The sequence below is a fragment of the Delphinus delphis genome, chromosome 4 (assembly GCF_949987515.2).
Source record: "Delphinus delphis chromosome 4, mDelDel1.2, whole genome shotgun sequence".
Classification (NCBI taxonomy): domain Eukaryota; kingdom Metazoa; phylum Chordata; class Mammalia; order Artiodactyla; family Delphinidae; genus Delphinus; species Delphinus delphis.
In genome coordinates this window covers 77788959-77815764 of record NC_082686.1, presented here as the reverse complement: position 1 = coordinate 77815764, position 26806 = coordinate 77788959, and the positions used below count along the sequence as shown (strand labels likewise).

Here is a 26806-nt window from a genome sequence, read left to right as displayed (position 1 = left end):
CCATAATTCAAAAAGAGACATGTACCACAATGTTCATTGCAGCACTATTTATAATAGCCAGGACATGGAAGCAACCTAGGTGTCCATTGACAGATGAATGGATAAAGAAGATGTGGCGCAAATATACAGTGGAATATTACTCAACCATAAAAAGAAACAAAACTGAGTTATTTGTAGTGAGGTGGATGGACTTAGAGTCTGTGTGTCCTACAGAGTGAAGTAAGTCAGAAAGAGAAAAACAAATACCATATGCTAACACATATATATGGAATCTAAAAAAAAAAAAAAATTGGTTCTGAAGAACCTAGGGGCAGGAGAGGAATAAAGACACAGATGTAGAGAGTGGACTTGAGGACATGAGGAGGGGGAAGAGTAAGCTGGGACGAAGTGAGAGAGTGGCATGGACATATATACACTACCAAATGTAAAATGGATAGCTCGTGGGAAGCAGCCACATAGAACAGGGAGATCAGTTGGGTGCTTTGTGTCCACCTAGAGGGGTGGGATAGGGAGGGTAGGAGGGAGACACAAGAGGGAGGAGATATGGGGATATATGTATATGTATAGCTGTTTCACTTTGTTATACAGCAGAAACTAACACACCATTGTAAAGCAATTATACTCCAATAAAGATGTTAAAAAAAAAAAAGAATTCACCTGCCAGTGCAGGGGACATGGGTTCGATCCTTGGGCCAGGAAGATTCCACATGCTGCAGAGCACCTAAGCCCATGTGCCACAACTACTGAGACTGCACTCTAGAGCCCATGAGTCACAACTACTGAGCCCACATGCCACAACTACTGAGCTCACGCTCTGCAGCTACTGAAACCCACATGCTCTAGGGCTCATGTGTCGCAACAACTGAGCCTGTGTGCTGTAACTACTGAAGCCTGCATGCCTAGAGCCCATGTTCCACAACAAAAGAAGCCACCTCAATGAGAAGCACATGCACCGCAACAAAGAATAGCCCCCGCTCGCCACAACTGAGAAAGCCAGAAAGCCTGTGCAGAGCAAGATCCAACGCAGCCCCCCAAAATAAGAAAAAACAAGACAACATGGACACGTGGAAAAAAGTAGTCAGCATGATAGGTAGTACGATTGTGACTGATTCTGTTCTTTTGAAGTCTTTTTATTGATTAAAATGTTTAAGAGAAATGTTTAAAAGAAAATACAAAATGTTGTATACAGAAATTAGGAAATAACACAATCCTGAGGCAAACATATCATATTCAAAACATTTCTTTCCTATCCAAGTATATTTGCTTCTGACTTTAGCTCTCAGTGACATGGAAATCTGTTAAAGTCTTTTACAGTTCATCACATATACGGGGTAAACACCTGCTCCCTCCAGTGTTTGTTTACAAAAGGCAGGGGATTATAATCTTCAACAAAAGGGGCTGGAGAATACAATCATAAATAAGAAGTCCACCGAATAGTTCCTTTAAAGACCTTTTCCTCTCTCCTCTTTGTTCTTACCGGCTCAGTGTATGAAAATCCCAGACCCTCTGCAGCTGATTTTATTAGTTTTGATTCCAGTTTATGATGCTTCACAAACATCGCCAAATCCTACAGAAAAAAAAGAAAATGTATATTTAAATAACAGTTAAAAGGTATGATTAATGTTCAAGTGGAAATAATTTTCTTTAGACAGTAACAAATGAGCTAAAAAAATATTCACAGCTGCAGAAAATGTCTCTATCTCTGTAGATTTTCACAAGCTAGCACATAGGCGAAAACCACGCTTTTAGCATTACTAATTAAAGTTGCAAAGAACTGAGTCCTAGAACCTTTACTAAATTGTTAGCTATCTTTAAGAGAAGTGTTATATTTTTACCAACTCTCCCCAGAGCACTGAGCAGAATAATGAGTTTCTTCTCAGAACATGGGTCTCACCTCTCTGGCCTGGATAGATGCTGGGTCAATGCTGTCATCCAACAGACTCTCATAGTAATCCACGTTGTCTCTGACATCCTCGTCATCCGGATGGAGTAGAAGATAGGCCTTGGCACACTCCAAGGCTTTCACATATTCGCCAACTGAAAAATCCAGGAGTTGCGGCATTAGAGTCAGCCTAGGTTGGTCTACAAAATTTTTTAAAGATATGTCAACATGTCCATGAGAGTCAGCATGAAATGATCAGTAAGAGGGAAGATGCTACCTACTGTATAGCACAGGGAACCCTACTCAATACTCTGTAATAACCAATATGGGGAAAGAACCTGAAAAAGAATGGATATATGTATATGTATAACTGAATCACTTTGCTTTACACCTGAAACTAACACAATATTGTCAATCAACTGTACTAGAATATAAAATAAAAATTAAAAGAAAAGAGGGAAGATGCCGTGAGGCTGAGCAGAAGCAGCAGAAATAGTTGCAGATGAAAGGAAGGACAGGATTTCAGGTATTCCAAAGGTACTAACTTCGGTCTGCTATGCTGCTAGATGTCTTCAACAAATTATCAAAAGCTCCACCTGAAGATATTTGCTGCCAACTTACATTATTTAATACAGAGTAGAATTTTTGAAGTTAATTCTGATTTTTGTACTGAATTTGAAAACATGATATCTAAGACCAATTTCAGCAATACAAATTCTATTAATTGCTTTTAAACATAAGATGCTCACTCTTTCTTTCTCAATGAGATAAATGGAAATTAAAACTTTATTGAGCTATCAATTTTCACGTAATGATTTGGGAATATTTAAATTTTGATAATATATTCTGTTGCTGTGCAATGAAAAGTGTACTCCATGTGGAGAACAAATTGGCAACATCTGTCAAAATTACAAACAAATAAACCATTGATGCAGCAACTGTACTTCTAGAAATTTATCCTATAGATATTTACATGCAAATGTAAATGACATGCAGGAAATATTCATTTGATCATTGATTGTAATAGTAAAATATTACAACCAACACAATGCTCATCAGTAAGGAGACACATTAAATAAATTATAGTATGGTGATATCTAGATATAAAGAAAAATGAATGAGGAAGATCTGTATGTACTGAAACAACTAGATTGAGCCCTATAAAACTTCCCAAATGTGACCATTTTTGACCAAGCAAAAGGGAATTTCATAGGTCCAACATACTAAAAAAAATCTGATATGTATTGTTAAGTGAAGAAAACAATGTGAGGAAGAGTGTAAATAATGTGCTATCTTCTATGTGTAGGAGGATAAAATAATTCAGAGACAGTGTGTGTGTGTGTGTGTGTGTGTGTGTGTGTGTGTGTGTGTTGTTTCTGTATAAAATTTTGGAAGGGTAAATAAGAAACTGGATTTTAGGGTGTGAAATTGGGTTGTGGGGAAAAGAAAGAGAGAGAGGTTTTTAAATATTTAGTCTTTAAACCTGTGAGTATATTATCTTTTCAAATTAAGTCGAAAAATTAAATTTAAAAATCACATAAAATATCAATCTAGTATAACTTTCAGGGCATTGTCACAACATTTGCCCACTTGTGGTTTCACCGTCTGCTCTTGTTCTGAGCTGTAGTGATGTGAGGTGAGACAGAAAATGCATACACACCCATAGCTTGATTACAACTGAGGAAGGTGGAGGACTAACCCACAAAAATTCGATGTGTCTTGTGATGAGCCACACCCCTTCCCCCCAAAGTTTTTCACAGATAATCCACGCTTTACCTCGATAGTAGGCAAACTGCAGGTAGTCATAATGTAGGGGAAGAAAGTTCTCGATTGGTGAGAGGCGGCCAGGGCGGGTGGCAAGTTCCCTCACGCATTCATGCTGACAAACCAGCACCTGCACATAGTGATCTGAAAAACAAGAGCCAAGAAGTGGGTTCCTCTCATCTGCTCAACGTCCAGACTTCAAAGTGAGAACCACGGTTACGCAGGGCATCGCACCTCACCATACACTCTTAGAGAGATATCATTATCATCCTCATTCATGACCAGAAATCCTTTTCACAAAGAAAGTAAGTGACTCGCCAAGGCTTCCTAACCAGTGATCACTAGACTAATTACTAGTAGATTCTAAATGTATAGCACTCTTTCCTTCTGTGTATTCTTTTTCTACATCTCCTGAAAGTGACATAGGCCATCTCATCCCACCCATGCCCAGCTGAGTAGATTACTTTCTTATTTAAAAACTTGGGGGTCTCTTTTTGGACTTTAGATGGCCTGAAGTGTCCTGGAGTCAGGATGGGAAGTTCAGATCCCAGTTATGTTAAGGACCAGTTGAGAGAAAGGAACTGCCACGTACGTGGGGAGTTCACACAGAGAAGCGATAAAATAGGAGAAGGATGAAAGCTAAAGAATTTGAAGAAGCATTTTGCCTCTTTTTCTTTGTTCCGATTCTTCTCACTTGCAAACAGGCGAGGATCCTGAAGTGCAGGGGTTTTCATGCTCCTTTTAGCTCTGGGTTCTATCTCATACAAGCATGAGCAGAGGAAACACAAGTGGCTAATGTCCCAGAAAGAAAACGCTTCTTACATTTTGCCCCGACTCTGATTTCTACAATGAAGATAGAGGCAGTCTTTTCCATTAAGAGAATAGTCCATTCATGCTTGTGCAGAGCAAGTTCTCCTGAGAATAATGATAAAACCACCCGACTTCATGACTGTACAGTCTAATCCACAACTGCCTCCATTCAAAAGGCTTTCTATTATGCAGAGTCTGGCTTGTATCTAGATGACCTTGAATAGGGACCCCCAAAACACAACAGAAAGGAAATATCTGTTTCCTGGTGTGTAGGGAAATGTGCTAATTCTCTTAAAACCTGGCTAACTCAATCTAATACAGTACCGCTAATAAGATCACTATCATCCATTGGTTCTTAATTTCAGTTGGAAGACATGAAGAGAAGAATGGGTTATGTTTATTTGATTAGCATGTTATAAATAAATAGCTAGGTATTTTATTTCTTAAGAAAACAACAAACAACTCTCAAGCATTTCTCATAGTTTCGCTGGCCATTTGCTTTCCTCTTTACCTTTTAATATTCACTCCTAATTCCAAATGACAAGCAAAAGGAAAAGGTGGGAAACACACCCAACAGGAATCCACAATCTGAATGAAAGTATTTTTCAAAGTAAGATATTAATAGCAGCAAAATAAGAGTGACAAAATGATATCCTTTAAGGCTTCAGTGAGCATGGCTGGTAATAAATAACTGCATTCAGAAGCCATTTGTAGTTTTCTCCAATTGGTAATGTTCTTCCAAGTCTAAAAGTCAAAAACTCTGGCTTTCTAAATACATTCTGTATTTTAAAAGCCAGTTTTACTCCTAATCGAGAATAGTTTTGAACCAGGCAGGAATTTACATAGTTAGAGTAATGATATCCCTTTTTATTAGTTGTATTCCTTGCCTCCTTTCTATATCAAATGTTACTGTGAAATGATTATGTTTTAATAGGTTTGAGATTCAAGACACTCGCATGGGAATACTTTTAAAGATTTCCATCTCATTATGAATTGGATATGCTTCAAATTCCTGAGAAGACTTACCATATTCCTGCAACATATAATATTTGATTAAACTTGAGGGACTATGAATTTTTTATCACTTTTCTTTATTGGAAGTGGGGGTGATGGTGGTGGTAGCTGTGTTAGTAGCCTGAGTTAGGAGACTTCTATTCTTTTCCAGCAACCAACAGGCTGTGGTGACCTCAGAAAATTGCAAAATGTTAATTTGTGGGAATTTGTCAGTCAATTCTCTTAAACCAGATCTAGGACATTTGCCAAAGCTGTTCAGTGGCCATTGGTAGAGGTAGGTGTAGAGATGAATGTGGGAATGAAAGCAGGGAACCTATCCTTAAAAAAACTACAAGATAGTAAACTGTAATAAAGGAAAAGCCTGCCCATTCTCAAATAAAAGATTAAGTTAAAGAAATATTCAGCAGTTGAAATGTGAAGCACACATAAAAGTGACATTCAAATGAGCAGTGTTTACAAAAATGCAAGTAAATGGCTCTGGTAGAGGCCCAATAAAATAAAACCTTATGGGAAAAAAATCCCCAATAATGCTGTATTGATTTTAAGTGAATTGAGTTGAACTTGGGTAATTGAATGTGTAGCAAATAAGTCACTTGACAAATAATATATTTACAATAGCCAAGGTATGGAAGCAGCCTAAGTGCCCATCAATAGATGAATGTATAAAGAAGATGTGATATATGTGCACACACAATGGAACAGTACTCAGCCCTCAGCCATAAAAAAGAATGAAATCTTGTTACTTGTGACAACATGGATAGACCTAGAAGGTATTATGCTAATAAGTCAGAAAGAGGAAGAAAAATACTATATGGTTTCACTTATATGTGCAATCTAAAGACAAAACAAAACAAAACAGAACAAATGAACAAACATAACAAAACAGAGTTATAGATACAGAGAACAAATGGGCCAGAGGGGTAGGTGGTGGGGGAGGAAAAAATAGGTGAGGGAGCTTAAGACATACAAACTTCCAGTTGCAAAATAAATAAGTCATGGTTATGAAATGTACAGTGTGGGGAATACAGTCAATAACTATGCAATATCTTTGTATGGTGACATATTTTAACTAGACTTATTGTGGTGATCAGTTTGAAATGTATATATATATATACATATTTCTAAAATGTAAAAAAAAAAAGGCTAAAAGAAGGCACATTGATTTTCAGTTTACTTCTTAGTCTAAATTTTGATAGATATTTCCTAATTACCCCTCTAAAAAACCTCAACACAAACTTGCACAAGGCTCTTAGATAACCTCATCCACCAGAGGGCAGACAGCAGAAGCAAGAACTACAATTCTGCAGCCTGTGGAAGAAAACCACATTCACAGAAAGATAGACAAGATGAAAAGGCAGAGGGCTATGTACCAGATGAAGGGACAAGATAAAACCCCATAAAGACAACTAAATGAAGTGGAGATAGGCAATCTTCCAGAAAAACAATTCAGAATAATGATAGTGAAGATGATCCAGGGCCTCAGAAAAACAACGGAGGCAAAGATCGAGTAGATGCAAGAAATGTTTAACAAAGACCTAGAAGAATTAAAGAACAAACAAACAGAGGTGAACAATACAACAATACAATAACTAAAATGAAAAATACACTAGAAGGAATCAATAGCAGAATAACTGAGACAGAAGAACGGATAAGTGACCTGGAAGACAGAATGGTGGAATTCACTGCTGCGGAACAGAATAAAGAAAAAAGAATGAAATGAAATGAAGACAGCCTAAGAGACCTCTGGGACAATATTAAATGCAACAACATTTGCATTATAGGGGTCCCAGAAGCAGAAGAGAGAGAAAAAGGACCTGAGAAAATATTAGAAGAGATTATAGTCGAAAACTTCCCTAACATGGGAAAGGAAATAGCCACCCAAGTCCAGGAAGCTCAGAGAGTCCCATACAGGTTAAACCCAAGGAGAAACATGCGGAAACACATAGTAATCAAACTGGTAAAAATTAAAGACAAAGAAAAATTATTGAAAGCAGCAAGGGAACAATGACAAATAACATACAAGGAAACTCCCATAAGGCTAACAGCTGATTTCTCAGCAGAAACTCTACAAGCCAGAAGGGAGTGACATGACATATTTAAAATGATGAAAGGGAAGAACCTACAACCAAGATTACTCTACCCGGCAAGGATCTCATTCATTTTCAATGGAGAAATCAGAAGTTTTACAGACAAGCAAAAGCTAAGAGAATTCAGCATCACCAAACCAGCTCTACAACAAATGCTAAAGGAACTTCTCTAAGTGGGAAACACAAGAGAAGAAAAGGACCTACAAAAACAAACCCAAAACAATTAAGAAAATAGTCATAGGAACATACATATCGATAATTACCTTAAACATGAATGGATTAAATGCTCCAACCAAAAGACACAGGTTCACTGAATGGATATAAAAAGAAGACTCATATATATGCTGTCTACAAGAGATCCACTTCAGACCTAGGGACACATACAGACTGAAAGTGAGGGGATGGAAAAAGATATTCCATGAAAATGGAAATCAAAAGAAAGCTGGAGTAGCAATACTTATATAAGATAAAATAGACTTTAAAATAAAGAATGTTACAAGAGACAAGGAAGGACATTGCATAATGATCAAGGGATCAATCCAAGAAGAAGATAAAACAATTATAAATATATACGCACCCACCATAGGAGCACCTCAATACATAAGGCAACTGCTAACAGCTATAAAAGAGGAAATTGACAGTAACACAATAATAGTGGGAGACTTTAAAACCTCACTTACACCAATGGACAGATCATCCAGACAGAAAAGTAAAAAGGAAACACAAGCTTTAAAAGACAAAATAGGGCTTCTCTGGTGGCGCAGTGGTTGAGAATCTGCCTGCTAATGCGGGGGACACGGGTTCGAGCCCTGGTCTGGGAAGATCCCACATGCCGCGGAGCAACGAGGCCCGTGAGCCACAACTACTGAGTCTGTGCGTCTGGAGCCTGCGCTCCGCAACAAGAGAGGCCGTGATAGTGAGAGGCACGCACACCGCGATGAAGAGTGGCCCCCGCTTGCCACAACTAGAGAAAGTCCTTGCACAGAAACGAAGACCCAACACAGTCAAAAATAAATAAATAAGACCCCAAGATCAAAAAAAAAAAAAAAAAAGACAAAATAGACCAGATAGATTTAATTGATATTTATAGGACATTCCATCCAAAAACAGCAGATTCTTCTCAAGTGTGCACGGGACATTCTACAGGATAGATCACATCTTGGGTCACAAATCAAACCTCAGTAAATTTAAGAAAATTGAAATCATATCAAACATCTTTTCTGACCACAATGCTATGATATTAGAAATTAATTAAAGGGGAAAAAATGTAAAAAACACAAACACATGGAGGATAAACAATACGTTACTTAATAACCAAGAGATCACTGAAGAAATCAAAGAGGAAATCAAAAAATACCTAGAGACAAATGACAATGAAAACACGATGATCCAAAACCTACGGGCCGCAGCAAAAGCAGTTCTAAGAGGGAAGTTTATCGCAATACAATCCTACCTCAAGAAACAACAAACATCTCAAATAACCAATCTAACCTTACACCTAAGGGAACTAGAGAAAGAAGAACAAACAAAACCCAAAGTTAGTAGAAGGAAAGAAATCATAAAGATCAGAGCAGAAATAAATGAAATAGAAACAAAGAAAACAGTAGCAAAGATCAATAAAACTAAAAGCTGGATCTTTGAGAAGATAAACAAAATTGATAAGCCACTAGCCAGACTCATCAAGAAAAGTAGGGAGAGAACTCAAATCAATAAAATTACAAATGAAAGAGGAGAAGTTACAACAGACACCGCAGAAATACAAAGCATCCTAAGAGACTACTACAAGCAACTCTACGCCAATAAAATGGACAACCTGGAAGAAATGGAAAAATTCTTAGAAAGGTATAACCTTCCAAGACTGAACCAGGAAGAAATAGAAAATATGAACTGAACAATCACAAGTTATGAAAATGAAACTGTGATCAAAAATCTTCCAACAAACAAAAGTCCAGGACCAGAATTCTATCAAACATTTAGAGAAGAGCTAACACCCATCCTTCTCAAACTCTTCCAAAAAATTGCAGAGGAAGGGGCACTCTCAATCACATTCTATGAGGCCACCATCACCCTGATACCAAAACCAGGCAAAGATACTATAAAAAAAGAAAATTACAGACCAATATCACTGATGAATACAGATGCAAAAATCCTCAACAAAATACTATCAAACAGAATCCAACAGCACATTAAAAGCATCATACACCATGATCAAGTGGGATTTATCCCAGGGATGCAAGGATTCTTTAGTATATGCAAATCAATCAATGTGATACACCATATTAACAAATTGAAAAAGAAAAACCGTACGATCATCTCAATAGATGCAGAAAAAGCTTCTGACAAAATTCAACACCCATTTATGATAAAAACTCTCCAGAAAGTGGACATACAGGGAACCTACCTGAACATAATAAAGGCCATATATGACAAACCCACAGCAAACATCATTCTCAATGGTGAAAAATTAAAAGCATGTCCCCTAAGATCAGGAACAAGGCAAGGATGTCCACTCTCACCACTCTTATTCAATATAGTTTTGGAAGTCTTAGCCACGGCAATCAGAGAAGAAAAAGAAACAAACTGAACACAAATTGGAAAAGAAGAAGTAAAACTGTCACTGCCTGCAGATGACATGATACTATACATAGAGAATCCTAAAGATGCCACCAGAAAACTACTAGAGCTAATCAATGTATTTGGTAACATTGCAGGATACAAAATTAATGCACAGAAATCTCTTGCATTCCTACACACTAATGATGAAAAATCTGAAAGAGAAATTAAGGAAACACTCCCATTTACCATTGCAACCAAAAGAATAAAATACCTAGGAATAAACCTACCTAGGGAGACAAAAGACCTGTAGGCAGGAAACTGTAAGACACTGATGAAAGAAATTAAAGATGATACAAACAGATGGAGAGATATATCATGTTCTTGGATTGGAGAATCAATATTGTGAAAATGACTATACTACCCAAAGCAATCTACAGAGTCAGTGTAATCCCTATCAAATTACCAATGGCATTTTTTACAGAACTAGAACAAAAAATCTTAAAATTTGTATGGAGACACAAAAGACCCCGAATAGCCAAAGTGGTCTTGAGGGGAAAAAAAATGAGCTGGAGGAATCAGACTCCCTGACTTCAGAAAACACTACAAAGCTACAGTAATCAAGACAATATGGTACTGGCACAAAAACAGAAATATAGACCAATGGAACAGGATAGAAAGCCCAGAGATAAACCCATGCACCCATGGTCAACTAATCTATGACAAAAGAGGGAAGGATGTACAATGGAGAAAAGACAGTCTCTTCAATAAGTGGTGCTGGGAAAACTGGACAGCTACATGTAAAAGAATGAAATTAGAACACTCCCTAACACCATTCACAAAAATAAACTCAAAATGGATTAGAGACCTAAATGTAAGACTGGACACTATAAAACTCTTAGAGGAAAACATAGGAAGAACACTCTTTGACATAAATCACAGCAAGATCTTTTTTGATCCACTTCTTAGAGTAATGGAAATAAAAACAAAAATAAACAAATGGGACCTAATGAAACTTCAAAGCTTTTGCTCAGCAAAGGAAACTACAAACACAAACACAATGAAAAGACAACCCTCAGAATGGGAGAAAATATTTGCAAACAAATCAACGGATAAAGGATTAATCTCCAAAATATATAAACAGCTCATGCAGCTCAATATTAAAAAAACACACAACCCAATCCAAAAATTGGCAGAAGACCTAAATAAACATTTCTCCAAAGAAGACATACAGATGGCCAAGAAGCACAGGAAAAGTTGCTCAACATCACTAATTATTAGAGAAGTGCAAATCAAAACTACAATGAGGTATCACCTCACACCAGTTAGAATGGGCATCACCAGAAAATCTAAAAACAACAGATGCTGGAGAGGGTGTGGAGAAAAGGGAACCCTCTTGCACTGTTGGTGGGAATATAAATTCATACAGCCACTTTGGAGAACAGTAGGGAGGTTCCTTAAAAAACTATAAATAGAATTACCATATGACCCAGCAATCTCACTACTGGACATATACCAAGAGAAAACCATAATTCAAAAAGACACATGCATCCCAATGTTCAATGCAGCACTATTTACAATAGCCAGGACATGGAAGCAGCCTAAATGCCCATCAATAGACAAATGGATAAAGAAGATGTGGTACATATATACAATGGAACATTACACAGCCATAAAAGGGAATGAAATTAGTTTATTTGTAGAGACGTGGATGGATCTAGAGACTGTCATTCAGAGTGAAGTAAGTCAGAAAGAGAAAAACAAATATTGTATATTAACGCATATATGTGGAACTTAGAAAAATGGTACAGGTGAACCGGTTTGCAGGGCAGAAATTGAGACACAGATGTAGAGAACAAATGTATGGGCACCAAGGGGGGAACATGGCAGAAGGGGGTGGTGGTGTGTTGAATTGGGAGACTGAGATTTACATATATACACTAATATGTATAAAATGGATAACTAATAAGAACCTGCTGTATAAAAAAATAAATAAAATAAAATTCAAAAAAAAAACCTCAACAATTTAAGACCTATATTTTCACAAATGTATAGTATTATTAACCTTTTAATCTCTGCAATGTGATTGATGGATAGGTCGTCTCCTTCCTTCCTTCCTTCCCTCATCCTTTCTTCCTTCCACCCATTCATTTAACAGATATTCACTAAGCACCTGCTATTTGCCAGTCACCATAAGTAGGCACTGAGGATTAAGCACTTAACAAGATAGGGCAATAGCCAAGTGAGAGAAGACAACATTTTCAAGTCTGTAAGTGGAAATGAGCCTGGCGTACCTTAGGAATTAAAATAAGTACAGATGAACACTAGTACGCAGTCATGAAAGTCCTTGTTAAAGATTTTGGGTTTTATTTCAAGTGCAATGGAAGCCAGTGGCGTGGCAGGGGGTGATTCAGCATATCTGTGAGCAGACTTTCTGTTTTTTGGAAAACTGTTCTGTCTGCCTACAGAGTGAAACCTGATCAGAACGTGAGGACCAGCAAGGAAACTATCACAGTGAATTAGTTAAAATATAGTGTTGATTTGAACCAGGGTGGTAGCAAAAGGAGTGGAGGGAACCAGGAAATCTCAAATGCTATTAGGAAGTAGCATCTTTCAAAGTTGGGTAACAAGTCGGAGGGGAATAAGAATTGAAGGAAATGTTGGATTGAAAGATAACTTCTAGGGATTTGGTTTGAGCTACTAGGTGAGTGATGCTTTTTATGAAGACAGAAAACATTGGAAGTTGGGGAAAGAAAACTGACTTTATTAATCTGCATTTCTATGAGTATATGAGAAGTTGAACATTGTTTTTCATGTTTTGTAACTTGGAATACAATATGCACTCAACAAATATGTGTTAAACATTTATTATTGAATAAATAACCTTTGCCCATTTTTTAACTGTGTAGATCTTCAAAGTATGGGCTCTAGAGTGAGAAAAACCTAGGTTTGATTCCCAGTTTCACCTTAATCCCATTACTTAATCTTTCTGAGGTCTAAATTCCTCATTTAAAAGGGGAGAAGAGGGTGAATAACAATACCTACAAGGAGTTGTTTATAGGATTAAAAGAGATATAGCTATATAAAATGCTCTGTATATTTTAACTGTTAAATAAATTTTGCTTATTTTTATTACTACCAATAAATAAGAAATGAATTACCAGTACTACTAATAATTCACAGTCTGTGTTTAAGTATTAATGATATTAACTGTTTTCCTGTAAACATTTTGCAACTTTTTCCACTTGCTATTATAAATCAATTTGATTAAAGTAGCTTTTATATTTATAAATCTTATGTAAAATCTATCTTTTTCTTAAAATTTCTTGTCTTTCATCATGCTAAGAAGAGCTTTCCTACTGTTATACAAATATTCCCTTGCATTTTCTTCTAACAGTTCTATTTTTACTCATATTATTAATATAATAGAATTTATTTCGTGTATTTTTTCATATGCAGCAGAGAACTCAGTCCCCACCATACATGGTTAACTAGTCAACCTCCCCAATTAATGTATAATGAACTTTACCTACTATTTTAAATAGCGGTATATTAAATTCCCGTATGTAACAAAATATTCATTTAAGTAATAGAAGAAGACTATACAAAGATATTCACTACTACATTATTAATCATAATAAAAAACTGCAACTTGCTTAGTATTCATCAGTAAAGGACTGGTCAAATAAATTACACTTTCCCCATATAATGCAATAAGGTAGATCTACATGTACTTACATGAGAAGTCCACAATATATTGTTAAGCATAAAATGAAACAAAAACAAAACATATACTGAAAATCAATATTTACAGTGTTGTCTTATTTTTATAAAATGAAATAATAATTATAAATAAGTACCTAAATATTTGTGTGTGTATCTGAAAAAGCTTGGAAGCATAGTCACCAAAATTTAAGCTAGGGAAAGTAATCCACGGGAGAGAGGATGGGATACGTATAGGAGAATTTTTTTACAATTATACTTTTTACAATATATACGTCTACATTATTGGAATAGTTTTACAGATGGCATGTAGTATTTCTATAATCAGGAAATCAAGGGAAAAAATAAACTTTACCTGCAATGGCTTCATAGAGACCAGCTTTATACCCTAAGTACTCATATTCCTCAAATCTCTGAGGCCCCTCACACAGGGCTCTGCACTCTGTATCTTCATTGAAATATTCTCTTAAAGCTTGTTCAAAGTACTTGATAGCTAGTTCAAAGTCATCTGCCTCATAATGTTTAACTCCTTCACTGTAACTCTCCTGCAAAGAAACACAGAAAAATTTTTTTCAAAGAGCACCCAAGGGGCACTTGAATGGCAAAATGCAGGCAGACTCTGGATCACTTAGGTAGGTGGGTGTGGGACTCTTGCGCTGTGGAAGATAAAGAAGGATCGCACTGGGAGATAAAGGGAAACTCCCCTGGCTTCAACTAATTGTAAATGAGAAGGGACTGACTGAGCAAGCCTACTGCTGTGGCATCAATCAATTTCATTTTCTTCCCGAGCTCACTCAACACTATATTTTCTAACCCTTTTAAATGCAGGTAGGGCCATGCAACAAAGTGCAGGAAGATGGATGTGGGTGGACGTGACACTCAATTCCAGGCCTGGTTCAAATTTTTTTGTGTGTGTGTGTGTGTGTATACTGCAATTTTATTGCAATGGCATAAGCAAAGTTAGTGTGTAAGAAATTTAAATGAAACAGTATGGTAAAATTATCAGAGAACCAAAAAATCTAAAAAGGAAGTACACCTAAAACATGAGAATTCAACATTCATTAATGTTTCATCTTCAGTTTTGATTGACACTTGATGCTTGCAAATTTTGAAACAAACTTTGAGATCATGATGACTATTTTGAATAGATTTCAGCACCAGCACTAAGATTTGTGCATTCAGTTGGTTTGCAGTTGACTTGTTAGCCATTTACATAATGTATAGTACAGATTTGTCACAGATCAGATCACAGCGTTGAAGGAAAGAAGTACCTTCCTGTAATTAGAAAGGATCCCCTAAACTGCACTCAGCTTAAGACATCCAATGTACAAGAGCAGGGAAACCATCATAATAATGTGGCTCCAGGGAACATAGTTCATTCTTTTAAAAAATAAAAGGAAAAAAGACTTTCATCTAAAATCTTCCTCTCTTAGCCTTTTCTTCAGTCCTCTTGGAGGCCACACATTGAGAATGGTGATGTATCCAATTGAAAAAGATGCCCTTTCAACACACTGTGAATTTCAAGTAAGATTTCATTTAAAGGAACAATTATGTAGCTTAAAAAAATCAAAATTTGAAAAGGACAGGTACCGTGGAAAAAGCCACTGGACTAGTTGCTGGGAAACCATGGTGTGACCCTGAGCAATTCACATGGGCTTCAACTCCAGTGGGTAAAATTGAAGCGCTGGAGTGGGTGCTGAGGCTCAGAGAGGGTTACAGACATTTACGTCACATCTTACTTTTCACCATATCATACTGATTTTCTAAGTTAATTTTCTTTTTCTTTCAATTTTTCAACCCTGAATTACAATACTTCATCTTGGGAACTCTGAAAGTGTAAAAATGATACTGTATTGGACGTTGGAAATCAATGTGAGATATCCATTCATAGGAATTTGCTTTGAGTCCATTGAAAGTTAGGAGCACTAAGTTCCTCATGGTTAGGACAGGGTCCCCAGAGCTCACCAGGTGTGGTTTGGCATCCCGATCTACCAGCTGGAGGTCTTCAACACCCGCCATCGTTCTGTAATTCTTGATGTTTTGCTGCATTTCCATGTGCTCAGGGTTGGCCATGAAAAATGTGTGTGCTGCTTCCACTGCCTTTTCCAGCTGGTTAAGCTATAAAGAGAAAAAAAGAGGATCAAATGAAGGCAAATATTTCTAAACTGGGTTCAGTCCAAGGTCTCACAGAAAGTGTCAGGGCTGAGTTCTAGTTCACATTCACTCTACCCAGCCTCCACACTAAAGGGCAAGAGGTTAATAAACAGTGCTCCTAAAATGATATGTGGGTATTTTGGCATTGGTGAAAATGGATGAATGTGCTTTGTTCCAAGTTCGTTTTCTTCTCCCTCTTTTCTAAGCCATATGTGTTTTCTGGGAAATTGAATCTACATGCTTCTGTTTGTCTTACGATTGATCAAAATTAAAATCTGCCAATGCTGGGCCACCTCTAATTCACATTTTCAATATTTTTGTCTTTTATTTTCTCTTCTTTTCTTTTTGTTCCTTTTGCCTTTAATCCTGACAATGGAAGAATAAACTGTGACTTTCTGAAGGATGAGATTAGGGATACCTCCCACTCCTCCAAATCTGTTTTCAGGCTTTAGAATGTGAAGAACACAAGGTTAAAAGGAATGAATTTTTCCAATCCAGAAGAGATGCTAAATACAGCACACAAAATGTTATACCACATTTCTTTGATTGAGAAATTGATTCCAAACTTACAAGTTGGATTCTCATTAATATAAAAGGAAGGATTTTTAATAAACTACAAAGACACTATAAATCTCTTAAACCACTTAATAAGCTGCTCTCCATGTAACGTGCAATGATGCATTTTTTGGTAAAAAAATGTAATTAAATTTACTTGATTTAATACATTTTGCCCTATGCTTTATTCATGGAGAATGTCTATAGACAGAACCCTTTGCCTCATTTCAGAAAAGTGAATATTCTCACTAGTACTAGTCATTTTCATGGTGAAATCCAAATTATGCTTGGTCTATTTTGAAGTATAAAGAAATGAAACTCACTGTTACTGAACAAATAAATATAAAATCATGGAAGGCATATAAGATTCACCTGAGTAGGCTTTTGATCGTCTGGCCACTCAAGTATTAGTAAGAAATAGAAAGTAGTAGTAAGTTCCTGAGTTCCCAGTCACTGCCTTCTCATGATATATAAAGAATCGTATCCCTTACTACAGAAAACATAAACTGCCCTGTTTTAAGATCTGATATCCTTAACTTTGTCTAATAACAGTAAAGCCTTCTCCTTTTCTTTTTAATTTGCATATTCTTCGCTGCTGGCCTTCCTTCCATCAAATCTTGCCTGAAATCAGCTTTCCTTGCCACTTTCACCTTTGTTCTCGATTCTGTGGTTTCAGAATTATTTTTGCTGTCAAAATCATTCATTTTGAATTCCTGGTTTCTTTCTTAAATTTCCTCAATTTCTCATACACCAACACAGACAAATATGAGCTGTATGGATGACTACATAGTGACAAGCATATAGCTATAGAGGAAAATGAATAGGTCCTAAATCGGGTATGTGTCTACACTTACTGACCAAGTGAACCTGGAAAAAGTCATTTAAACGCTTGTGTCTTGGTTCTCCACTAAGAAACTGTCATACCACCACCTACTACATAGGATTTTGGAATGATTTAATTGTGTATTATATATAAATGTGCTTCAGAAATCACTAAAACCCTAAAAAGAAACAACAACTGGATATATTTATATAAGATCTATTCATTTCAAGGATGTGAATATACTCTCATTAATGCTGGGTATGTATAGTCTACAACTCCCATAGACACATAATTCATGAGGATATAGTGAGGTACTTGTGGTTGGTGGAAACTGCCTCCAGTTAAGGGCCAAACTATAAGTTCTGAACACAACAGGTTAGTACTGACACGCTCTAGTTTTATAACACCAGCCATTAACATTGAATGAAAATAGATAAATTTTGCACTTTCCTACCTTCATGTTTTGCTCAGACTGTTCCACTGACCTAGAGATCCTCTGACACTTGGATTTTCTTGTTGAAATCTAACATATCCTATAAGGCCAAGCTTAAATCCTGCCTTCTCTAAGAAATTTTTTCTCAACCCTAAAGCTGCAGTCAAGCATTGCAATATCATCGTATCCCTGTTCTTCTACTGGCACTTATCATACTCTGCCATACGTGGCACCTACCTAAGTACATTTGTTTCTCCTAGTAGAACTTTCCGAGGATAGGGACCACATGACTTATTTATTATTTTGTTTTCCATCTACTTTACATATAGACGATGTCTATGATATGTCTAGGAAAAGAGAAAACATAAATTCTAAGCGGCAAAACATTTTCACACAAATCAAAAGGTATATTACATGTGAGTGTGCTTCATAAGCTATAATGGACTAGAAGGATGTAAGTTTAATAACAACATCTCTGAAGTCATCATCCACACTGAGAGCTTCCAATACTGATTATCACTGATGAATGTGATTCAGTAGCTCTTGAAAACTGTTAGCCAACACTGATAAATTGGTTCCTTCTCTTAAATTTGACCACATTGGTTTTTTGCTTATTTGGTGCTTTCCCCATTTATAACCCCGTATTAAACATAATACCATGTTCCCCAATATAAATATAAAGAAGATTCCATGACTTAAGGTTAATCCATAAAACTTATTCATGAACTGGCTTTTAAATTATTGTGAACCAGTTCAGGAAACTAGGATTGGCTGCCAGAGATTATATATAAAACAGGCCATCATTTTAACTGGAAGCCTGATATCTTTGTAGTTCATTTTTGATATTAGATACACACATCTGAAGTGGTAGGCAAAGTCCAGGTGAACATGCGTGTGCCACATACAAGCCTGTACTATTAGCTGGAGATTATTATAAGGCCGTATAAGTACTAGACTTCAGCTAAGGAAGGATCTACCTGCTACTCCATTGCAACAAACAAGAAGCTAACTGCCTTTAAAGGCTTCAAACTGGATTTCCTTTAAGACCAGACCAAATTAAAACATACCACAGGAGAAGGTAACTCTAATGTGACGGTAACTCTATGCATTAGAAAAGTAAATTGTGAAATAAAGAACAACTGAGGAAAGGGGAATGATTCAACAAGATGGTATCATGCTTTGGGGGAGCCTGCTGCTCTACTGAGATATGAGAAACAACTGGTAAGAAATGCCTTCAACAAGCACTGGTTCACTTCATCTCAGGCTGTGAAGAACTAAGGCAAAAATTTTCTCCTGCCAGCCATGCTGCATGAAAAAAGGCTGATTAAATCAACACCCTGCTGATGTTTGGAAGTTACTCAGTCAACTGGTGAGTGAACCAGACTCTACTGACACACAAATGGTTTTCCATAATGAATAATCAAGGAGCATTTCAAAAATGCTTAAAAACTGTCAATAGCTATCCATTGACCACAGAGGTGATTCCAGAAACTATGTACCACGACATTCAGGAAACTGTAGGATTTGGCCCCTGGCCTATCTTTCTAGCATAACTTCCTATTTACCACTATGCAAACTTTTCCCAGGAAAGTTCTAGAAAAACTTCTAGAAGTTTTATAATTTACCAACCCCCATTCAAGAAAACACAGGCTCAGTACTCCAGCCATACCAAATTCTTTATTTCACTCATTCATTTATTCAACAAATATTTATTTTGCATTAAATCCATGCCAGGCACTGTGAAAGTCTGAAAGTCGATGAGAATAACCACATGGCCAAAACAGACAAAAACCCTGCTTTCCAGATGTTAACAGTCTCATCCAAGGGGACAAACCTCAAGTAAACCAATCATTAATGAAAATAAGTTTAGATTGCACTAAGTGCTATGAAGAAATAAACGAACAAACAATTCAGTAAGAGCTGGCTGGGCTGGGTGAAAGCAGGACTCCTTTAGATAAATTAGTCAAGTAAGGTCTCTGCAATGTGATTTTTGAGCTGAGACTTAAACGTTGAAAAGCCAGTCATGAACAGAAGAGGAGGAAGAGTGTTCCAGGCAAAAGAGAGTCAAGCAAAAAGGCCCTGAAATGGAAAAAGCTTGACATGTTTTAAAAGCCGAGTAGAAACTAAGAAGAGAGATTTGAGAAGCTGGATAACAGATCACTTGTACGCTACAGTAAAGAGTTTGAACATTATTCTAAGTGCAAGAGGAAACGATTAAAGAATTTTAAATACCTGATACGTATTTTCAAATGATAATTCAGACTGCTATGTGGAGAACAGATCTTTGGTAGCAGGCAGGAGAACACTGCAGTAATCCAGCTCAGAGGTAATGCTTTCACATCACAAAATAAAAATGGGACAGCATAGGTTTGCCCCCTCTTTTTCACCCCTCCCTCTTCCATTACTTTCTCTTCCTTTCCATTTTTGCCCATCCTTGCCATAGCAAAGTTTCTCAATTCCGAAGGCGGACGCATAGCCCCAAAGGAAACAATTCTAAAATTTCCAAACTTATTTTAGGAAAGATATACAAGTTCCCTCTCTTGTGAATTAGCATAAATATGAAGCTCAAATATTTTGAGTATGAGTTTAGAACAGCTTGTAAGACATGTGCAAGAAAGGAAAGGGACTAATTCTAAAACACATTAAAACATGTAAAGAACACTGCGTCCATATGGGAACATATGTATATGTATAACTGATTCACTTTGTCATAAAGCAGAAACTAACACACCATTGTAAAGCAATTATACTCCAATAAAGATGTTAAAAGAACACTGCGTCCTTTTGTAAGAGAATATTTAAGATCACATTCCGTTTTCTGAAGCCTTTTATACAACCAGTATAAAACATCAAGCCTGAAATAAGTAATTTCCATTCTTGTACTCAAACGACTTTTTCAATAAGGAAAGGAATTCTTTCTCTACTTTCCCCACCCTAACTTTGGGAATTCATCCAATATCATGCATTTTAGTTTGATGCAGTGCTATATTTTTGCCTTGGCTCTTAACTTAAATTTCACAATATAGCAACTTTAGAGAATTTTTAACCCCATATGAAGTTTCTTACCAACTGCCAAACATGTAAATAGACAGTGAAGACATCCTGTTTCTAAGCCACAGCAGAATGTTTAAGCTCTGATTAGTAGCATAATCACACTAGATGCAGGGGGAAGGAAGTCATCAGATTACAGCATGTACATCATCCTGAACACTAAAAATTCATGGGCTAAAAACTTTCTTTTATGAAGCGGGAGGATTTTGTTTTATTAATGGTGATACCCAACATTTTTGTAGATACTTCAGCTCTTGCTAATGTCTCCAAATTTACCTCAAATTTTTGTCAACCTAAAGTTAATTTTCCTTCACAGAACCACATCGTTAAATAAATAAATAAACTTCAAATAACTGAGCAACGTATTAAAAGAATACTGTTGGGAATTTCCTGGCAGTCCAGTGGTTAGGACTCCGTGCTTTCACTGCCAAGGGCCCAGGTTCAATCTCTGTTTGGGGAATTAAGAGCCCGCAAGCCATGGCACGGCCAAAAAAAAAAAAAAGAGAATACTGTTAAAATAAAGACCCATCCAATTTTGAAACAAAATTTGGAAGCAGTTTGTTTGAACTACTGAATTAAACTAAATCCTACAAATTACAGTGTTCCAAATGTAATGACCAGGCTTTTTCATGAGAATTCAATCTTAGGAAATTCCTAAACATTTCCATATAATGGAGTCAGATTTTTAGAGTCCAAAAATAGCTATATGAAAAATAACTTTTCCTTCTTATGCCATAATTTCTGGCGATGTTACCGTCCTTCATTTTGTTAATATAATTTGCAAAAAGCCCCATATATTGAGCCCTTTTCATAATTCAGTTATAGTAAATAATTGGTTGATTTTCCTGATTAATGTATCAAATTAATTTCACCAGACATTGAGGACTACATGATAGACTGTGTTGTCCTTTTTGTCTTGACTACAAGGAAACTCAGAACTAAACTGTATTTTCATTTACTGTAACTGTATCATGCTGGTTTATAGTATATCAAAGTGAAGCTAGTATATTTCCATTTTTTTCTTTGAGTTATTTTTGTTTTTGCTCCCATTTCAAAAATCTAATTATACAAATAATTGCTTTCACAAGGTAACTCAAAGTTCTTTTGGATACAGAAAAGGTGCAATTTACTCAAAAGATAAACCTCCGTAGTAAAGGAAATTTCTACTAATTAAGTTCTTTCCTGCATGGCAAGGGAGAAAATTTAGAATTTTTTAGCTTTAAAGAACACATAGGGCTTCCCTGGTGGCGCAGTGGTTGAGAGTCCGCCTGCCGATGCAGGGGACACGGGTTCGTGCCCCGGTCCGGGAAGATTCCACATGCCGCGGAGCGGCTGGGCCCGTGAGCCATGGCCGCTGAGCCTGCGCGTCCGGAGCCTGTGCTTCGCAACGGGAGAGGCCACAACAGTGAGAGGCCTGCGTACCGCAAAAAAAAAAAAAAAAAAAAAAGAACACATAGTAATTCACACATTAGGTGTTCATGCTAAATGAAGAAAATTAACTTATCTTTGCATTTACAGAATGTTAGTCTAAAGTGTAGTCATGGTTATAAGTAAATATTTGTAGCTTTCAAAATGCTATTTGGTAAGGATTAGATGACAAATGATATATTTAAAGAGTAACGTTTTCTCTGTGGAGTAAGCTGGAAAGGAAACATATGTCTTTTTAAAGCACTCTCTTTTGCCAGCTGCTTGTATCCTTTCCTTCAATTACTTACTGTCCTGAGCCTGAATAATAGACTCCCGTTTTTGCTAAACGCTCTAAGTTTTAATCTGATGTTTACAACTGAACGTTAAACACTGATGGTGCCTTGCCACCGTCAAATGAGGTTACCCGTATGAACTCAGTGGAACGACAGATTCTATCAGTTAAGCTTTCAGGAAGATTTCTTATCTAAAGAAAAACCATCTCTCAGGGTGACAAAAACACTAGAGTGAAGGAGCAAAACTTTTAAACGAGCTACTTCATATTAGAGACTATTTAAAACAAAAAGTCCTTGAGTTTTTGAGAAGAAAAAAAACCAGGGAACTCAAAGTATTTACCAAAAAATATGTGTGTGCTTAATTGCACAAAGTCCCTCAGGCTGTCTGTGTATTGTTGTATTGTCTAAGTCCTAACAAGAGAACACAAAAGACTTGGATGGCTGCTGGGTAAGGAGAGAGTACTATCTCAGTGATAGAACGTAAGCAAGTCATATCTGCCACGGATCAAGTGAAATTAATGTGTGGTTTATTGGTATGTTACTGTTATTTTTAGTTTTAAACATTAGGACAGGGTAAGACTGAACAACTGGGAAGGCATCTTAACCTCTGTGGTATTGTCCAGAAGTCTCCCTTGAGGTGTCAGAGAATGACTAACGTTACCGAAAAGAAAGTTTAGGCTAAGACCTCTCTGAGCCTGCACGTCCGGAGCCTGTGCTCCGCAACGGGAGAGGCCACAACGGTGAGAGGCCCGCGTACAGCCAAAAAAAAAAAAAAGGATGCATTTGTAGAAAAAATAGAACAATATTCTCTCTTAATTTGAAGGTATACTCAACTCACAAAGAGCTCTGTCTCTATGTGGCTCTGATTGGCTATTACATTGCTGGTGATTAACCCTCCTTGGCACATCTTGGGTTTTCAGTAACTGGATGAAAGGCTGTTCATGTAGTTGTCCACTCATCAAACACTGGAGAGTTTTGCTTAATGTGTCAGTGTAGGCTAGCCACCAATTATACGTGATAGGCACACAGGACATGAGTGTGTCCATCACAATGTATCAATATCAACATAGTAAGAGATGACAGCATTGTGAGAGCTACAAAAAGTAGATAAACAATAATCGGGTGGTGAATTAAGTACAAAAGAGAGTGATGTGGGTATGCAGAACACTTAACTCAAAACTGGTGGCATTTATTCTATCCCCAAGTTTTTCAAATTATGGAAGATGATTAAAAACTATAGCACTCTCCCGATAGCTGTTTTCTGAAAGGAGTTTGGTTAAACTGGAACTACTAAGTCATTCTTGAGCAATTTTTGAAGATAAAAATAAACTAATGATAATGATAAGAATCTGTTAGCAAACTGACTAACTGAAAGACATTTACTTAAATAGGCATAGACTTCAGCCAGCTACCTGATGACAGATTCATTGGTGGAAAGACAAGCAGGTCTGTCTTCTTGCCACATGGGATGGGGCAAGGGTGAAACATGTAAGAAGAGAAAAATATACAAATAAAACCTGTAAATTCCAAAGAGAAGACAGATTTTCCTTGTAAATATTTTCCCTTAGGACTTCTGACATCCTTTAGGGAAATGATGATTTTAACAACCCTGGCTTTGCATGCTGCTAGGTTTTCAAATATATTTTCCAGAACTGGAGGGTAAATGGAATGGTCCTGGCTGCCAAATGCTGATGGCTTCAAAAATCCTCTATGAGAAAAGAAAATTGAGTCAATTAAATCATCACTTCATCATTTTCGCATATGAAATATTGCACTGAGACCAAGAATTTGGTGTGGGTAAGATATCAGTAAATCTGATTTGATCCCAGTTTTAAAAAATAGGAGAAATTATTTATCTTTTTCTTTGTATTTGTCCTCAAGAAAAATACTTCTTTGGGAATTTAGGGAGAAAAAATCTTCTTTGGGAATTTAGGGAGAAAAAAAATTTCGGTGGCAAAATATAGATAAAATATAGACAATAGATAGCTGATTTATGAGGAGCACTTATTACTTACAGGTGAGGAATTAGAAAGAGATAATGTGAAGAATATAATACGTGCTGGTCTTTGAGGAAAAGCATGATTTGGCTATGAGGAGTGAGCGCTCGGCAAAGGTTTGTTAAACTAAAAGAATGAATGGGTGAATGAAGAAATACTTATTTCAGGTCTACATGAAATTGGAGAATTTTTGGAATTTTCTTTTCATTGAAATTCCATTCTCCAGTTGTACCCAAATAATTTTTATTCTTTCTGAGAGAAAAGTAGACAGGGGACCAAGAGGTACGGTTATGTGAGAAAGCATATCACTGGGGAAAGAGAGGTAAAACTACCTAAAGGAAGGGATACTTTAGATCAACCTTGACAGATGGATAGGGTTTGACAGCTGAAAATGGAGAGAAAAATGTATTCTGGGAGAAGTAACTATAACTGAGAAAAGCATGCTATGTATTGACAAAGAAGTTCTGATTGGCTGCAGGTGAGGTTGATGATGGGGAGAGTGTGAATGTCCTCGAATGAATGAATGTAGACAACAGCCCTAAGCCCACAACATCCCCTGTGGCTTAAGTCAAAATGAGGGGCTCACTGTTTTCTATGCCATTCATGGGGGTCTTGTGGCTTCTCCAATGCCTTGGTCTTAGCATGAGAGCCTTCTTTATCTATCATTCTGATCTATATCACTCTTCCCCATAGCCAGCAACATGCTCTCAAGCTGATATCTTCAGAACTGCAGAAAATTCTTTACTAGACTTGTGAGGAAGGAGACACTCAGGTCATGAAGAAAGTATGGGACCAGGACACAGGAGACATGGATTCTAGTTCTGGCAACTTGCTGAGTAAACTTAAGTAAGCCAATCAATATTTCTGACTCTGTCACTTCTGTAAAATGAAGGGGTTGGGCCAGGTGATTTTTAAGATGACTTCTAGCTTGCTGTGTTTACATATTTAGATTATATAAATTTTAAGAATGAAAGGCAAAAATAGTATAATCAACTTAATCCCTTTTAGAAACTGAATTGTGAAAGACTTTCAAGAATGTTTCAGTATATAACAAGCCTTACCCAGAGACCCTCCGGCTCACCCTCCCTTCACTCACTGAAGAATAATTCATTCCCATCCCATAAGAGACTGTATTCCACAGTAGAAATAGCACTTATCTAGTTCGGAGCTCGCGATGAACTCTCCTCGTCTGTCTTACTCATCCCCTTTTGACCAGCCTAGACCTACTCCTCAAGATGAAAGATCTACTTGAGAATGGGTCCCACATTTCTGATCTTTCCTAAACTGGCACCTTTAGGATCAGGTTTAGTTCAGCATCATTGCACTCACTGGGCCCATCATACAGAGGGTAGATTGAGGTCCTCACTACTTTAGCCTTCTGGGTATTCCCGGAATGAGCCAGTACCTTTGGAGAACCACTTCGGACAAATCATAATGGCTATATTCTTGCCTGGCCTTAAATTCTGCCCGAAGGACAGGACCGGAGATGAATGGTCCACTGGAAGTAAGCAGTTAGAAAAATCTGGATAGAGAAGTTTGTGTGTATGTGTGTGGTGGGAGGGAGCAAGGAGGGGAATTTGCATTCGCTTTCTGAATGAGTGTTTTCCCTTGGAATTCAGGCATGCTGGTAGGTCTCTAGTAAATACACTTGCTCTTTAGTTTGTTGTTCTCTCTCTCAATCCTGTTAGTCAATCATCAGTCACTCTATCTCTGGCTCATTTATCCTAAGGGAAAGAAATCCACAACAGAGTTCACTGGTGGGATTTCCTGTTCTTCTGCTGATTTCAGTGTGTGGTAAATCCTAATCTGTCTTAGTTTAGTTGCCTGGTGTGTTTAATGGGAAGAACAGTAATGCTTGATTTTTATTCAATGTATCTTATTTTTCCATCTGGAATATGATTTGTGGAAAGAATGACAAGTTCATAAGTTACAAATCTAACATAAATTTACTATATTCCCACTGCTTTTTCCATTGAATCTCTGCAATGGAAAAGACCATAAGAGTCACTTGGCCAAACCTCCACCCTCTCTTCTGGTGCTTAAATCCTCTGCAAAGTTCTGTCAGTGGTCATGTGACTTCTTCTTGAATACCTCCAGTGACAGGAAATTCACAGTCTTCCAAAGCAGCCCATTCCAGCTTTGGACAGCTCTGGCCATTCCAGTGTCCTTTCTTATGCTGACTAGAATCTCTCTTAAAATTTCTACCAACTCAATCCACTAGCCACAGCCATTCCAAATAGGTCTAAGGTAGCCCTTCAAA

The 26806-nt window shown here is 37.1% G+C and overlaps 1 protein-coding gene across 1 annotated transcript in view; it reads right to left on the bottom strand.

Annotated features, from left to right (window-relative positions):
* The window catches only part of P3H2 (prolyl 3-hydroxylase 2), a 146481-nt gene that overhangs the window by 26477 nt on the left and 93198 nt on the right, over nt 1-26806 (bottom strand). The window contains exons 2-6 of the mRNA XM_060010947.1: nt 15799-15951; nt 14189-14378; nt 3659-3790; nt 1895-2037; nt 1478-1567 (exon numbers count right to left, since the gene is read on the bottom strand). Of these exons, the coding sequence (XP_059866930.1) occupies nt 1478-1567; nt 1895-2037; nt 3659-3790; nt 14189-14378; nt 15799-15951 (708 nt within the window). The remainder of the gene's footprint in view (nt 1-1477; nt 1568-1894; nt 2038-3658; nt 3791-14188; nt 14379-15798; nt 15952-26806) is intronic.